The sequence below is a fragment of the Monodelphis domestica genome, chromosome 5, assembly GCF_027887165.1.
Source record: "Monodelphis domestica isolate mMonDom1 chromosome 5, mMonDom1.pri, whole genome shotgun sequence".
In the NCBI taxonomy this organism is placed as follows: Eukaryota; Metazoa; Chordata; class Mammalia; order Didelphimorphia; family Didelphidae; genus Monodelphis; species Monodelphis domestica.
Genome location: NC_077231.1, coordinates 303604813 through 303622988, shown reverse-complemented (window position 1 = coordinate 303622988; position 18176 = coordinate 303604813). Strand labels below are relative to the sequence as shown.

Sequence of the window (18176 nt, the reverse complement as noted above, 5' to 3'; positions counted from 1 at the left end):
GCAATAAGGGACTAAGTGTCCCAAGAATGTAGGCAAACCCCATGTCATCTGCCTAGATGGAACACTTTCTACTGCCCCACAGCACCACCTCTTTTTCCCCTGGCCACAGCCTCTCCTGTGGTGGCTCTTAGCAGAGAGGTCCGTCCTTTTCTCAGCAGGTCATCCTGATGGAGCTCCCTGCACGAGAGCTTCCCTCCATCTACCAGGTTTCTAGCCTGGCTCTCCATCCATTGAGCCATCTAGTTGCTCAGCTCAGGGACAGGACCATTGGACCACGGAACTGAACACGGACCCTGTCGTGGGTTTTAATCGCTTTTGAACACTTCCCCAGCCCACGGGGCTCTCTTTCTTCATCTGAAGTCTCCCTGCTAAGTCAGGGGTTGGGGTTCAGACTCACCTGCCCGCTGTTAGCCAAGTCATCCACAGAGAGGGTCGGGTCCAACCTCAGGGAGAGCCCAAAGTCGCAGAGGCAGCAGGTCAGGTCGTTCTTCACCAGGATGTTGGAGCTCTTCAGGTCTCGGTGCACGATGGCCGTTTTGGGTCTCCCGCAGGGCGTGTGGTCGCTATGGAGATGGGCGATGCCCCGGGCCAGGGAGCTGCCCAGCTTCCACAGGTCTTCCCAGCTGATGACATGCCGAGTGAGATACTCTTGCAGGTTGCCCCTGGCGTGGAAGGCAGTGATGAGCCAGTACTGCTTCCCCAGGTCCATCTTCCGCTCCTCCGCAGTCAAGAACTGGAGGATGTTCTCGTGTTTCAGGTTGATGTCGGAGAAGATTTCCTTCTCTGTCTTCCAAGAGGCGTATTCCTCGTAGGGGAAGATCTTGACGGCCACCGTCTCGAACTGCTCGGACGTGTTCTGTTTCAGCTTGGCCTTGTAGACCTCAGCGAAGCGACCCTTCCCCACCAGCGTGTCCAGCTCGATGGGCAGGAGCTCGGTGTTGTGGTTGAGGTTGTTGGCGCACGTGGAGCTGATGTCCGAGCGGTCGTCATCCAACATCATGGCACAGCCCTCGCTGTAGTCCGGCTTCCCCGGCTTGCTCGTCTCCCAGGCGGTGCTCAGCTTTCTCCGGCGGTGGACTCGGTAACAGTAGAAGATGATGATCACGGCAATGGCGATGCCCAGTGGGGGAAGGAGGCTGATGACAGTCACTTTGAAGATGATGGCCATGAGGTCGAAATTGTCAAGGACATCTGCGAGAGAGAAAAGGACGAGAGGAAAAACGTCAGGCCTGTGGGAGGATGCATAATGACGGTCATTTCAAAGCTATCAACTCTCCTGTTTTCAATTCTTTTTAAAAATGACCCTCACCTTCCATCTTGAAACCAAAATGAAGTACAAGTTCCAAGGCAGAAGAGTAGTAAGGGCTAGGCAATGGGAGTTAAGTGACTTGTTCAGGGTCACACAGCTAGGGATTGTCTGAGGTCTGATTCAAACCCAGGACTTCTGGTTTTTAGCCTGGCTCTCCATCCATTGAGCCATCTAGTTGCTCCTCAATAGTCAATTTTTCATGTTTAAAAGTAAGATTTCCTATTTCTACACAACATAATGTTTACCAAGAAACTTGTTCCAGGAGTTCAGAAGACTTCCAGGGACCTGGAACACTACTTGGTTTCAGACCAAATTCTTATCTCCACCATCTTTTATAGGAAGTCTTTCCCAATCCCGTAGCTTTTAGTGACCTGCCTTAATCATCCCTCTGTCTCTGTGTGTCTCTTTCTCCCCATCTCTCCCCCTCTCCGTCTCTCCCCCTCTCTGTCTCTCCCTCCCTCCTGTTCCCTTATTCTACATAATTATATGCCCTTTATGTCTCTCCCATTAGAACACAAGCTCCTTGCAAAGAGGTGCCTGGCCCAATACTTGGCATACAGCAAGCACTTAATAAATGTCTTAGTTAGTAGATTGAGCTAATTGGAGAATGCTAGAATCTGGGTTCAAATTTCTGACTGAGCCTCTTCTGGTACAGGTATGTATGTGCATACACACATAAATATAGACACATGTAACTACATCCTGGGTGTCTACATACATACAAGTGCACGTCTGTGTCCTATAAAAGTTTAATAAATCCTGACATCAACCAAAAAGTCCAACTCCCAAAGGTGCTGCTTGTTGCTTCCAAAGTGAAAGGAAACAGCCCAAGCGGCAGGCTGGGGTGGGTGTTCTTCACCCTTCAAGGATTTAATGCATTTCCTGGTACAGTCAATCTGTGTACCACAGGGCTGAGGCTGATCTGCCCTTTTTAATCAATTTACCCTTTTAGAATGGACTTGAATTTGAGAACTCCAGACAAGGAGACACCTGAAAGAAAGAACGGCTGGGGAAGCCTGGCTCCACTTGGCCTATTTTTTTTTTTGGTTGACTGGTTTTCATACTTAAAAAAAAAAACAAAAACAAATCCATCATTGCCTCAGGTTCCATTTATTCATTCTCTTTTAATTAGAATATACTAATTATATTTTTGACATAAATTATAATTATCATTAATATCTAATCTCAAAAATATAAATGACACAATAATATAAGGTAAATGATATAATTAATATAATTCTATAATATGCAATTACATAAATACAAATGAAATAAAATAAAAAATAAATTAAATAATAAAATTTAATCCTATTAACTAATTCCATCTAGAAGGCTTCAATGCTTAGATTGCTCACCTCTAAAATAAGAGCTGGACTACATGGCCCCAAAGGTCTCTTCCAGCTCAAAATCTATGCTCTTAGGGGCCACATATGAAATATGCAGCATAATACAAAAGAACCTGGAATCAGATTCCAAATAGTTCTGCACCTACTATACTACTATGTGTAGAGTGGGGCCAATTCATCGTAGTCTAGTCCCCTGCTTTGTAAAACAAAACAGCAATAATAATAATAAATAAAATAGAGAGTTGCCTAGGTGTGCTAAGGGTCCCTTGTAACTGGATCCCTCATCCAAAAACAATCAGACCCCGGGATCCACCCTGCAAACAGACTGTCCCATCCTCATTGCTCTATTCTGCAGCCTACAGGAAAAGAAAAGGCAAACAGGTCAACCTAAAGAAGCCTTCAAAAGCATTTTCAGAAGGAGGTTCAAAACTCCCCACTTTGAGGTCAGCAAACCAGAGTTCCACTTTCCCCTCCAACTTCCTGGGCTTTTCTTCCTTTTTTTTTTTTAAAAACATCAACATGCAAAATTTGGGGGAAATTAGAGAGCAACAACATCTATCATTCTCGAAACTTCAAAAGGCTCTGTCCAAAAAACTCATGTTAACAAAAGCGAAGTCAGCCAAAGGAAGCTTCCTGGGGATGGACGGCTTTGTCTAAACATGAGGCCCCTCCGCCCTGTCAGACCACATTAACCCCTGGGCTGCTGCAGACACCGCGATAAAAACAATCAAGCGTCTGCGCCCCAGCAGGGAAGCGGCAAATGGCTCGCTGGCGGCACAAGTCATGGCCGTCACATCCTCCGGTCCCCATGAGGGAGTTTTCATCTGCCTTGTCACCCCTTCAGAGCCACCCTCTCTACACCTGTTGGCTCATCACGTTAACGAGAGAGCAACTAGAGTGACAATGAGGGTCCTTTCTAAGGAAAAAAGGTTCTGTTTGGAAGACCCGAGTCCAGTTTCTGTCCTTGTCTCAAGGCTCCTGCTGAAGTCCAAGGATGGAAGGGTGTTAGGCTGCAGCTATCTTATTATAAAAGAATTGTAAGTCACAGATTTAGAGCTCGGAGGGCCCTTAGAAGCTATTAAGTCTAATATTCTTGTTTTACAAATGAGGAAACTGAGGCTAGAGGTAAACTGATTTGCCCTGGTTCATACAATGATTGTCAGATTTGAATTCAGGTCTTCCTGACATCAAGCCTAATACTACATTCACTGTGCCACCTGGTTGTCAAAGGAGAATTTGTAAAAATTGGTTTAATTGATTTATCATTGTTAATTATGTTATCAATATTAATTAGTTAATTAAATTATTCATTATGTAGCCCCCAAAAGTGATTTGTTAACCACAAAGAGGGCTAAAAGATGTCCAACATGGGACTTCACTAAGCTCAGTGCAGCCATGATGTCTCAGTGTGAGCTGCAAACCCAAATGTTCCTGATTTGGGGGCTGCTCTTTAGCTCCTACGTCTTGAAGATCACAATAAAAGACCACCATCAAAGGCACGATGATGACTAAAAGGGCAATGGCGGAATCTTTTCTCATTCGGTCCCTCCATCACTGGACAGACAACGTGATGGCATCGGCCAAGTTCACAGGGAATGGTGCGCCATGGCGCACAATGCCTGACCCCCTCTGCCCCCCGAAACAACTTCTTATCTGATCTGTAAGCATGTTATCCCCCAATCTTGTGCCACCTTCCACCAAGACCAGAAAGCTGTGCATTCTCGGGGGCCGGTTTTGCTTTTGTTTCAGGACCAGGACCAGTGACTGGCACAGAATACTCAAGACGGCTTCCAGAATGCCCACAGTAGGGTCCTAGTCAATATTTATTTTAATTTAATTTTTTTTAATTTGGTCAATTTCAAACATTATTCCTTGGTCACAAAAATCATTTTCTATTCCTCCCTCCCCTCCCTCTTCCCGTAGCCGACACGCAAGCAATTCCACTGGGTATTACATGTGACCTTGATCAGAACCTATTTCCATGTTGATGTTTGCACTGGGATGCTAGTCAATATTTCTTGAAGCAAGTAGCAAAAGATGGTTTGCCAACACCATATACATTCATGCAAATACATTGGCTATGTATGCATGGGAGTAGCTAGTTGACACAGTGGATAGAGTGTTGGGCCTAGAACCAAAGACCTGAGTTCAAATCCAACCTCAGACACTCACTAGTTATATGACCTCAGGCAAGTCACTTAACCCTGTCAAAATTAAGACTCAATGGCTCAGACACTTACTAGCTGAGTGAGTCTGGGCAACTGGATAAGCAAATAACAAACCACTCTACTATTCTTTTTGTCTTTTTTGTTTTTAATTTTTTTAAACCCTTACTTTGTCTTAGAATCAATACTGTGTATTGGTTCTAAGGCAGAAGAATGGTAAGGGCTAAGCAATGGGGATCAAGTGACTTGCCCAGGGACACACAGCTAGAAAGTGTCTGAGATCAAATTTGAACCTAGGACCTCCCATCTCTAGGCCTGGCTCTCAATCCACTGAGCCACCCAGTTGCCTCACCTCTAGTATTTTTGCTAAGAAAACCTCAAAGATCCAAGGCAACTCCAAAGGACTCGTGATGAAAAATGCTTTCCACCACCATAGAAAGAAGATCAAAGTAGATCATTTTTCACTTTATTTTCTTCATGCATTTTTCCTTATATGAATGATGTGTGTCTTCTTTTATGATGTGATAAATATGGAAATATGCACAGTAATATGGCACAGCAAAATGTCTATTGTCTCAGGGAAGTGGAGAAGGGAGAGAGGGAAAGAGTTTGGATCACAAAATATCAGAAAATAAGTGCTAAAAATTGTTTCTACGTGTAATTGGAAATATAAATATAATAATGCAATACAATATGTATACAATACAATAAAATATTGCTGGAGAAATTTAAAAAGAAAAAAAGGAAACCACAAAAGGAGTCATGAAGAGTCAGACAAGACTGAAATGAAGAACAAATATTTTAAATCACTCTATAAATCCTAGTTAAATTATTATTACTATATAGTTGTTGTGTGACACTGGACAAGTCACAACTCTACTCTCATTTGTCATCTGTCAAATTATGGATTTGAATTTGGGTTCTCTATATCTCATTTAAAGTCCTATGAACCAACTTAAAAAGCCATTAATTTGGGGGCAGCTGGGTAGCTCAGTGGATTGAGAGCCAGGTCCTAGGTTCAAACTTGACCTCAGACACTACCCAGCTGTGTGACCCTGGGCAAGTCACTTAACGCCCATTGCCTAGCCCTTACCACTCTTCTGCCTTGGAGCCAATACATGGTATTGACTCCAAGATGGAAGGTAAGGGTTTAAAAAAAACATTAATTACCCAAAAAATGACCAAAGGGTCATCGATTTAGAGGTTGAATGAATTTTAAAGCTTATCAAGTCCAATCCTTTCATTTTACAGATGGGGAAACTAAGGCCCAGGTGGTACCATATCCTTCCCAAGAGTCTGAGATGGTTTTCAAACTCAAGATTTCCTGTCTCCACATCCAATGGCTTTAAACCACTCTCCCCCTCTCCCCTAGGAGAGTATCTTTTGCCACAAGAGTATTCTTATCTTATGTGGTAACAACCAAGGCCCTGTGTTAGGAATCCAAAGACTTTTCCAAAACTAAATGGATCAACTGGTATAACAGACCCACACTTCAAAAATCCCCCCAGAAATCAAAGGGGCGATAAGATTCACTTTTTAAAAGGGATCCATTAACAAGCCAGTCGACAATAGACTTTTGGGTGAGCACTGCATTAAGACTTGCAGACCAAACCCAATCTAACTGAAAAATACCAAAGGGAAACCCCCAGGAGTTGACTTTTATTGGGGGGGGCCTTTGTGGAGGGCTTTTTGTTCCTAACTTCAGACGCAGCTTGCTTTCTCTCTACCCCACTCTGCACATAACATGGAAGATTACAAAATGGATTTTTCTAAAAGTAACTTGAAACCCGGCCTCTTGGATGCATGATTTGAAATGTCAGCAAATGCCAATTATGAATAAGGCTCTTTAAACAAAAAAAAAAAAGTAAGCCCACTGCTCTGGGCCCATGAGTGGGTGAGGGGCTCAGCCAGAAGCCCAGGATTCTCCAACCAGCTTTGCAGTGGCCCGTTCAGGGTGACTGGGGCAAAGATTCTCTAACAGATAGCTGCTTGTTTTCAGAGATAAAGGCGGGGTTCCCCATTAACATTTTCCACGGGCATCTTACAAGGAAAAAAGGCTTCAGTGTGCTGTTGTGTGACAGAGGATTATGTGGATTCCTGTGAAACTGATCAAGGAACTTCCTCTGATCTCGCAAAATGTCAAAACTGCCCAGGCTGAGATCCACAGATGGAGCCCGAGTGGCTGAGGAGGAAAGCTTCAGCCTACTCACACTGATTTATGAAGATTACTATTCAATGAACTCATAACCTTTCCTCTGGAGTCCTCTCCTCTTCCAAACCTCCCTAATACTGTCCCGGGTACCATCATCCTCCCAGTTATCCTGCCTCCCGATGTAGGAGTCACTCTCGACTCTTCACTCTTTCTCCCCCTCCATATCCAATTTCTTGCCAAAGCCTGAAGATTCTACCTTCCTGCCCTCTTTTGGGTAGTCCACCCCCAGCCCCTTTCCCTCCTCTGCCCTCCTTACATGCCTTAGCTATTGCCACACCATGGCGACTGGTCCCCCCCGACTCAAGCTTCTTCCTCTTTTAGTCCATCTTCCTTCCACTTAGCTATCAGAGAACTTCCTAAAAGCACAGATTGAACCATAGAATGGACCCTTGTTCAATCACCTCCAGTGACTGGTTACCTATTTCCTCTAGGATCAAATACAAAATCCTCCATTTGGCTTTTAATGCCCTTCCTTCCTTTGCCATCTTTACAGCTTCCTTCCTCCCACACACTCTATGCTCCAGTGACATGGGTCTTCATGCAGTTCCTCAAAAAAGTCATTGCATGTCCTGATACTGGGCATTTTCCCTGGCTGTTCCCCTGACCCAGGATGCTCTTCCCCCCTCATCTGCCCCTCCTGGCTCCCCTGGCTCCTACAAGATGCCTTAGCAAATCCCCCTTAATGAAGCTGGTACGTTTTCTCAGATTTTTATCTCTGACGTATTCGATTGTCCAGTTATTTGTACATTTCCTCTCCCCAAATAGATTTTAAGTTCCTGGAGGTCTGGGCCTGTTTTTTGCCTTTCTTTGCATTTCCAGCATTTAGCGTGTTGCTTGGCACAAAGCTCGCACTTAATGTTTACAGATCTGACTCGGCTAGTAAGGAGGGTATGAAGAGGGAGTGAGTCCTAAGACTAAAACTTAACCTCTTCCTCTGAGTTCAAAGTCCCCTGTCAGATATCTCACTGCATGTTGGCAGCTACGTGGTGGGGAAGGCGATATTTTGTAAATGAAGAGGCAACTCTGAATTAAGGTCTTTGGTACCCTGTCAAAGTGAAGCGAACTATTTGCCAAAACCTTAGAGAGAAACAGCAGGGCCTTCTTGGCAGATCACTTGCAGAGTGCTGCTACTGTTGTGCCCTGTCTTGGGCCAGTGTGAATTTTCTAAAGTCAGTGACTGAGTCTCTGTCCATCATCCCAGTAAATAACTCCAGATTAAATTCATGGGGCATAAGGAGCATTAGAATCGTGGAGCAGGAAAATGCCTAAGAACCAGAGAATTTAAAGACAGCTTCAGAATCTGAGTACTGTGGCATACCAAGAGATGTTGGCCTGATGCTTACTGGGATGGTGCTTTAAATAAAGATGCACTGATGCCAAAACACTGGTCCTGAAGAGCTCCTATCACTAATTAATTATTCCTGGGTCATTACTAGGGAACAGTGAAAAGGACTGGCTGGAGAAGCAGCTGTAGGACCTGTCTGAAGACACTTCTCTTGAAGGGTAAACCACCTCCTGGACGACCACAGACCTGACTGTTAAATCCTTTGGTAAGCATAGAAGAGAATGCTACATGAATCAACTATCCGTCCATGAAAGTCTACGCTGGAAAGAAATGAAATGAAGAAATGAGGCTCAGGCCAAGTAGACAAAGTCAGTCCCATTCACAGATAAGAACAAAGACTACCCCACAAAGTGTCCCTAAAAGATGGTGGTCTCTCCTGAGGTCCGGGGAGGGGGGTCTTCCTGGTTCCTGATGAAGATGTTGTATAAAGATCTTTTTTGTTCAACTCACTAACTTGCTCATACAAAAAAGAAGCAAAAGGTTACAAGGCAACGATGGAACAGAAAGATAACAGAACAATAGGCAGCTTCCAATATGGTGCCCCTTACCAAACAGAAGTAAGCAGGGCTGCCAACTAAAGCCATTCTTTTTTCCGTTTGAAAAAATGCATAGAAAAATTAAGACTATGGGCAGGTTTTCCTTTGGATATTTTGGGGTGGGAAGGTGGGGCTAGAAGAAGATTTTTCTCTTTTCCTTTGCCTATAACCTCAGAAGATGTTTGCTTTCTCTCTGTCCCTGAAGGCAAGACTGCAGGTAGGCTCACAGTGGGTTCCTAGTTTGTCTCAAAAGAAAAAGACACTGTCTCCCCTTCTTCATTCTCCTGTTGTCAGTCCCCATGCCTGCTCCTCATTTAACACTCAGATCTCTCACTTCTGCATGCTGGGGACTTGGAGAGTCTATCTTCACCTAATCAAGGGCTCCAATCTTATATGTCCTGCCCCAGATGGAAAGGCCCTTCTGCAACAGTGAATAAAGTCTGTTTTGCCAAATAGTTTAAAAAAAAAAAAAGGAGTGGAGGGGGAGACAGAGACAGAGAGAGACAGACAGACACAGAGAGAGAGACAGAGAGAGAGAGAGACACAGAGAGAGAGACAGACAGACACAGAGAGACAGAGAGAGAGAGAGACACAGAGAGAGAGACACAGAGAGAGAGAGACACAGAGAGAGAGAGAGACACAGAGAGACACACAGAGAGAGAGAGACACAGAGAGAGAGAGACCCAGAGAGAGACACAGAGAGAGAGACACAGAGAGACACAGAGAGAGAGAGAGAGAGACACAGAGAGACACAGAGAGAGAGAGAGACACACAGAGAGAGAGAGAGAGAGACACAGAGAGAGAGAGACACAGAGAGACACAGAGAGAGAGAGACAGAGAGAGAGAGAGAGAGAGACAGAGAGAGAGAGAGAGAGAGACAGAGAGAGAGAGAGAGAGAGACAGAGAGAGAGAGAGAGAGACACAGAGAGAGAGAGAGACACAGAGAGAGAGAGAGACACAGAGAGAGAGAGAGACACAGAGAGAGAGACACAGAGAGAGAGAGAGACACACAGAGAGAGACACACAGAGAGACACAGAGAGACACACAGAGACACACAGAGACACACAGAGAGACACAGAGAGACACAGAGACACAGAGACAGAGAGACAGAGAGAGACAGAGAGAGACAGAGAGACAGAGAGAAATCTGTTAAATTTTTTAAAAGTCAAGATTATTTCTGGCAAACCCCAAATGCAAGATGCTGGAAGTGGGCAGGTTTAATTGAAGTTCAGGTTTTTTCCAATACAAAAAGCCCTGCAGAAGTCTGCTTGGTATGGTAGGCAACACATTTAGCTTGGCCTGAAATGAAAGGTTGGTAGCATCACACAGCTACGCTGTGGTTAGCTGGCTGACTATGTATTTTTCCATTGTTCAAACACTTTACGTGACTGTAGAGTAGCCAGAGTATTCTTCTCCAACTAGCTTGTCCATGCTGCATTTAGACAACAATGACAAAAGGATAGGAAGAGGGAAGCAGAGAGAGAAGCCCCCAAATAACGTAGGAACATTTCACGAGGCTGGGATTCGGAGGGCTCAAAGCTATGTGACTAACCTAGAGGAAAGATCACCTTATAATGAAGTCTCTTTTTGGTCCTCCATAACTGTGGCCCTTTGGATATAGTTCACTATGGGCCCAGCCCATCCTGATCCATCCCACAGCACATGGACAATAGGCTAGTGGAGTTCTATGCCAAGCACTGTGTTAAATACTGGAGATTCCCCTGCCCTCCCGAAAAAGAAGGTATAAACAGTTCCTGCCTCTAGTGAGCATAGATTCTCATGGGAATCCTGGACCCTGACCAGAGCCAACTCTCCATCCACTGCCACTGCCTTACACTGTAAGTCAGGGGAAGGGAAAAGGTATTTACTAAGTGTTTGCTATGCATCAGGTACCTGGGTCCCAAAGTCCAAAAGATACTTCCTTGAAATTCAGCCCCTTCCTTTGTAAAATGAGGGGGTTGTAGCTGTCAAAATCCTAGACAGAAATAGTGCTGGTGGAACTCAGGGAAGATTGGCAGGTTAATAATAGAGTCTGCTGATGAAACTGATTTCCTCCATTTTGGAAAACCATTTGGGATGATGCAAAAAATTCTATTCAATCCTTTACACCCATACCCTTTGGTCCAGAAAGTGGAAATCCCATGGAAGTCAAAGATGGTGGGGGTGGGTTCTTATGTGTACCAAAACAGTAAATTGATATGATAGTTTAAGCCTAGAAACAAAATGGATTCTCATCAACTAACTAACAAATAGCTGAACAGATTGCAGAATACTGTCAATGTAATAGATTCCATTACCCTGGAAGAAAGAGCAAACTTGAAGAATTCAGAGCCATGGGATGGCTAACATAAACCAATGTAGGGCAAAGTAAGCAACTGGGAATATACACACAATAAAAGCACATGATCTAAATGAAAAAAATAAATTGAATGAAAGACAGCTGAAGACTGATTCATTTTAATAACCAATTTGTTTCTGCACAGATGATGAAATACATCATCCATTTCACTGGAGATGCAGTTACTGTGTCAACTGGTTTTTCTTTATTATTAGGGAGGGTTTGGTGAGGGGAATGAAGACAGAAGGTCATTCACTGTAATTTAATTAATAACATAAAGGGGCCTCTAAAACATTACAAAACACAAAAAGAATCAGATGAAGATGTTGGATCAAATATTGTCAAAGTCGTTTCCCAGTCTCCACAGTCTGCGAAGAGTGTATAAATATATCTGCATACAGTCCAGGCATTCAGTCAACTGATCTGGCTCTGGTGAATGATGTTTACTTTGCTGCTTTAAAAAAAATTCCACCAAAGAGAGAAGCTTTGCTTTAAGCCACTTCCAGTGCTTTCTAAGCATTTCTTAACTGAGTCACAATACTTCCTGCAGCCCACAAGTTTCAGAATTTTGGAGGCCCAGGACAGATTCCAGGATTTCGACTACAGCCTGCCGGGTCTAGAACCAAAGGATACTCGAACTCACAACCATAACTTTGAGTTATACCAGACAACTCATCCAGCAGAGACTTATTTTTAAAAATCATAATTTTCTGCCTTTTAAAAAAGCTTTCCCTCCACATATTCCCACCCTCTGTTTTCTTTCTGTATTTAGGATTCTTCTTTGCTTCCCTCTAGAGATGACAAGGTCAGCTGGTTCAACAGCCGTGTTGGACCATTACATCAGACAAGAGCCAACACATAACCAGAATGCTTTGAGGCTTCCCAAATACCACTTCTGCTTTCTTTCTTCTCCTTTCTGAAACAACTGACAACTAGACCTAGGTGGACTTTTTTTTTTTGAGATCTATGAGTTCTGCTAGCATGTTGATATCCCTGACATAAGAATTAGAAATAGAAAAAAAAAGGGGCATAGAGAAGAACTAGCAAAATACCCACCTACATTCATGGATCTAGGAATATAAACCACACACACACACACACACACACACACACACACACACACACACACACACACACAACAACTTCTCTCCCAACTGGAGGAAATGAGAAAGTATGCAAAGCATGAGAGCAATACATGGAATGGGCTTGAATGGTAGTTTGAAACCAGCTTTTTCCAGTCTATTATCTAGTTGTCTAGAGGAGCAGAGGACCAGCTGGCTAAGATGCTCGGCCTAAAAGCTAAACACAGACAGGAAACCACATGTCTGATACTGTAAAAATCATTCTTCTTCCTGCCATGGCTAACCAGGCAGGCGATGCAATAAGGTTGTTTTTATTTAAAAGAAATTCTAATCCACAATGTATTTTTTTATAACAAGGAACAAAAGTAAGACACCTTCATGAAAACTCCTTCCTCTTCATCCTCCCCATGTTACCCTAATACTTTTCTCTTGGGAGGCACAGTTTGAACACAGTGGAATTTTTCCAAATATCTTTTGTGCTTCCTCACAATCAGCAGACTACGCTCCCCAGGAGAAGGTAGATCTAATGCCCACTTCATGGTACACCAACATTGGAGATAGTATAGACTCCACGTCTCATTCTCCAATACCATTAACAACTGGAATCACAATAATGATAGTCAACATCTGCACAGAATTTTGTTTGAGGCATGCCCTTGGTGGCAGAACTCACAACTACCCAGAGCGATGTTTCCTATCTTTTCTTCCTTCCATCCTAGCAAGGCCCCAAACCAAAGGTTTTAATTAATGGCTTTAGAAAGGGGAAAAGCAGAAGCATGTAGGAAAATGTTTAACGACTTGCTCTCTAGGTAAAAATGTATTCAAGACACACTTTTAAATTTGATCTGTAGCATTAATATTTTCTCCATCATTTTAAATCTAGGAAATCAGCAAAACAACAGCAACAACAACAAAAACAATAAATCAGACCCAGTCTTGTAGCATCTACTGATTCCCAAGGTTTAAATGCTCACATGGAAAATTTAACAATCAGCTCACTGGCCTATCCAAATTGGCTCTTGGATAAGTATCACTGTGATCTTCCCCTATCTGGATGTTGATGGTGGTAAGTGTATGAGTATTTCTTGGCTTGCTTATTTCTTTATGGATCAACCTTTCCTTCTCAAGGACTATCTGAGACCACAGACATATTACTTTGTACCCTGAACAAAGAACTCTAATATGTCCTTTAATACTTGGGTCCTTTCATATTATCTCCTTTGGTGGAAGAGAGGGAAAACCTGTAAAATAAATAATGTGGCAGCCCCCAGAAGAATGTAAGCTCCATAAGGGCAGGAATTGTTTTGGTTTGGTCTTTGGATTCCCAATCCTTAGGACAATAAACAGGTGTTGGATTGAATGTAATACTGTTTTGTTTTGACTACCTGACTGATAACATTAAAAAAAAATATTGTCTAGACCTAAAGATCAGCTCCCACCCACTGCAGTCAGATCTCCAAATGACCCATAAGAACATCCCTGGAGACCTGATTACCCTGTAAGAATCCATCACGAAGGGCTCATCATGAAAGACAAAAACCATGTGAGAGTCAACCAATGCCTTCGGAGTGAGCCATAAGGGTGTTCCAAGCAAGCAGACAAGCAATTATGTGGTAAGATTTCACATCTTGAAAAATGAGTTCAACAGATTTTTGGAAGAGCACTGACAACTGAAGATAGCCAAGAGGGCAACCAAGAGGGCAACCAAGAGGGCAAAGAGTCTCCATTTTCCGCCAATGGAAGTCCACTGGAAGGAACTAGGAACCTGGAGAATAGAAGACTTGGGAGAAAGATGATAGCTATTTTTATGTATCTGGGAGATAATATGGTGACACAAGCCTCCTTCCTCTTCCTTTGCACACAATTTTCTGACTTTGGGCATTTTCACTGGCTGGATACCCTCTGCCTGGAACTCTGTTCCTCCTCATTCTCCATCTCCTACCTTCCTTGGCTTCTTTCAAGTCTCAGTTCACTTTCCATTCTTAGCAAGAAGCCTTTTCAGTTGGCTGGCTTGACTTCAAGCAGGATAAGAGGGCAGAACCCAGAGTAATGGGTAGAAGCTGCTGAGGAGATGTCACAGGAAACTTTCCTACTTTGAGCTGTCCCAAAGGGGAATGAATGGGCTACTTCAGGAGGTGGTGACTAAACCGTATTTTACTATCTGTTGTTGTTAAGTCATTTGGTCATGTCTGACTCTTGGTAATTCTATTTTTATGGAATTTTCTTGAAAGATACTGGAGTGACAGGCCATTTCCTTCTCTAGAATTTCCATTTTACAGCTGAAGAAGCTGAGGCAAACATAAGTGACTTGCCCAGGGTCACACAGCTAGTGTCTTGAGACTAGATTTAATTTATTTATTCTTTTATTTAATTTTTAAAATAATCATAATTTATATGTATTTATAATTTATTTATTTAATAACTGCTTTTGACTGACTCACTGGAGTCTTTCAGGTAACGCTGGATAACCATGTCCTAGTAGAAGTTGTGAAGAGGATTCTGAATCAGACACAGTTTGGAACAGTCTCTGAGGACCCTCATACTGAGATTTAGTGATTCCAAAATTCTGAAAAGGCCCTTTGGCAAGTGTTCTACCTGAGGTCCTGGACAGGCTCAATCTCTGGACAGATCAATTTGAATCAAATAGAAAAATTCCATCCATTGGCCTCCATGTGTATCTTGACTTGACTGCCATATGAAGAGGCAGGGAGATGACTCAGTGGGCGTGATTACCAGTATACCAAGGAGGGCAAAGCCCCGTAGGGCTAACCACTGGCCAGAGCATGGTAACATCTTAGTAAAGGGAACTTTACATCAGAGAGAAGGTGGAGGGATTTTCTTCCTTGGTCATTCAAGGCCCATTAGTATTCTATGCATTGAACTATAAAGACAGCCTATTGGAGGCTTCCCATTCTAATATGGCCCAGAACAAAGGGGAACCAGAGTCAAAACAGGAACAAACTATCCAATTAGCCCAAGATGTGAAGGGTGTGGTGAGCTTTGATTGGAGGTCCTACACCCAGCAGGCTTATCTTTCTACTGTGAAAGCATTTCTGGCAGATAACCCAGAGCTGAGCCAGAGAACCCTGGCTGGGACAGACACCTTGGGTGCTGGGATGCCCTACCACATGAGGACTGGGCCATCCTCACCAGGCAAAAATGCCCACCCAGGGATTGGGGAGGAGAACACCAGAGTCACTGAACCACAGGGAGCTGATGAGATGAATGAATCCAGGCTCCTGTCCCTCCCTCAGCAACTGAAACATTCAAGACTGATTTAAAAAAAAGACTAAACTCAACAGGAATCATGCAAGCATTTTGGAAGCTGGAAAGGTCCTCAGGGCTTATCTAACTGAATCTTCTTCAATTATCGATGAAGAAAGGAAGACCCTGGAGAAGAGCAGTGACTTGCCCAAGACCACACAGATCTTGGTAGATAGCTGGTATTTGAATCCCAAAGCACCACAACGTTTCAGTCTTTGGTGTTCTGAGCTAGAAAAGAATTAGTCTGAGTGTCTCCTTCAACAGTAAGATACCATTTGAGAGAGAAATGAATCTACTTGCATTGATGTACATCCTTGCTTCTCAACTTAAAGATTAGGTCCAAATGTTCTCTTTTGAAATGCTCTAGTCTATGATAGAAGGAATGATAATAAAGACAGCTTGCATTAATGCCAGATCAGTAGGTTCATCTGGTCCTTAAAAGCCCAGGGAAGTAGGTGGTATTTTTTTTATTAATATTTTATTTGATCATTTCCAAGCCTTATTCATTAAAGACATAGATCATTTTCTTTTCCTCCCCCCCCCCCACCCCCTTGGCCGACGCGTAAACCCACTGGGCATTACATGTTTTCTTGATTTGAACCCATTGCTTTGTTGATAATATTTGCATTAGAGTGTTCATTTAGAGTCTCTCCTCTGTCATGTCCCCTCAACCTCTGTATTCAGGCAGTTGCTTTTCCTCGGTGTTTCCACTCCCACAGTTTATCCTCTGCTTATGAATGGTGTTTTTTTCTCCTAGATCCCTGCAAATTGTTCAGGGACATTACACCGCCACTAATGGAGATGTCCATTATGTTTGATTATACCACAGTGTATTAGTCTCTGTGTACAATGTTCTCCTGGTTCTGCTCCTCTCGCTCTGCATCGAAGTAGGTGGTATTTTTATACCCATTTTACAGATGGAGGCACTGAGGCTCAGAGATGCAAATTGATTTATCCACATGATGAAGCTACTAAGTGGCATAGATCATGTGAGATGACAACTTTGGGCTGAAGGAAAATTGCTTAATGCACAGAAAGTCCCTCAAATAGAGGAAACCTTAAGGAATTAGGGCTGCAGGTCTTACATCTAGCAACTATGCTTAATGATAGAGAGCTACTAGACAGCTAAGTGGTTCAATGAATAGAGCACTGAGCCTAGAGTTAGGAACTTGCAGACAATGATCAATGGAATGACAAGTCACTGAACCTGTTTGCATCAGTTTCCTTTTCTGTAAAATGGGGATAATAACAGTATTGACTTCCCATGATTATAAGGATAAAACAGAACAATATTTGTAAAATGCTTAATACAGTTCCTGGACAGCTGGATTGGCAAACTAGATTTAGAGTCTTGGCTCTTCTCTAATTAGCAGAATGGTGCTATATAGTGGAAAAAACACTCAGAGGATCTGGGTTCATATTCAGTTCTGCTTCTTACTACTCATTTGACACTGGGAAAGGCAGGCATTTTTCCTGTTGGATTTCAGGTCCCAAGGAAGTGGACTCAGTGATCTCTGATATCCTTTCCAGCTCTAAATTGATGATCCTGTGACCTTGGACAACTCACTTCCATGGTCTATGCCCCCAAGGTCCTCATTTATTGGATGGGAATGTAGGTCTCTACCACTGGCTATCGCCCAGGGTTGTTCTGGGTAAAAACTACAATAGTGGGAATGAAAGTACGTTGGATATTCATGCTTTTAATACTGAGATTAACAAACACCAAATAAATGCATTATCATTTCTAGCTACAAAGCAGAACCGAGAAAGGGGCTTGTACAGGAAGGTAGGAGCCTGCTTGGAAAACACTTTGGCAGAGTGGGGGAGAATCTATGAATGTTCGAGGCCACCAGCACAGACCCAAGACCCAAGAGAGCAGAGATGAAAGCGGGTGCCAATACAAAGAGAGGAGGCCACCCACTCACAACACATTTGGTCTCAGAAGACTTCCATGCACCAGACACACAGATGTAGTGCAGAATGAAAGATTGAGCCAGACAAGAACTTGTCTTATGTAGACACGACCTAGAGAAGGTGTAGATGGGAAGAATGGCAGGGGAATCCACTTATAAATCAGGAAAATTCCATGACGGCATTGACAGATAACAGAGTTTGTTCATGCTTATTATATCTAAAAGGTATCTGAACTCACAATCTGACAGTTTTAGGGCTTAACTGGTCCTATCTAGGTTTATATAAGAAAAGATAAAAAAGAAATGGGAGGCAGAGGAAAGACCAGGCTTGGGAGACAGAGGTCCTAGGTTCAAATTACACTTCTGACGCTAAGCAACTTTGGGCAAGTCACTTAAATTCTCAAGGCCTTTGCTCATTTTACATATGACAGGATTATAATCAATGATCTTTGAGGCCTCTTCCAGTGAACCAATGAATTTTACTACCTGTATGACCCTGGCTACTTAGTTTTCCTATGCCTCAGTTTCCTTATCTTTAAAATGAAGTAGTCTGACTTCAAGGATGTTTGAGATCCCTTTTAAGTCACAACATCTATGAGCTTATATCATTTATTATTGATTCTGGCTTGAATTTCCCATTCAAGATCCCACAAGTCTGTCTCTAG

General features: G+C 43.1%; 1 protein-coding gene across 1 annotated transcript in view; it reads right to left on the bottom strand.

The window, feature by feature from the left end:
* Positions 1-18176, bottom strand: part of TGFBR2 (transforming growth factor beta receptor 2) — an 86277-nt gene that overhangs the window by 17116 nt on the left and 50985 nt on the right. The window contains exon 4 of the mRNA XM_007505215.3: positions 398-1191. Coding sequence (XP_007505277.1) covers positions 398-1191 — 794 coding nt within the window. The remainder of the gene's footprint in view (positions 1-397; positions 1192-18176) is intronic.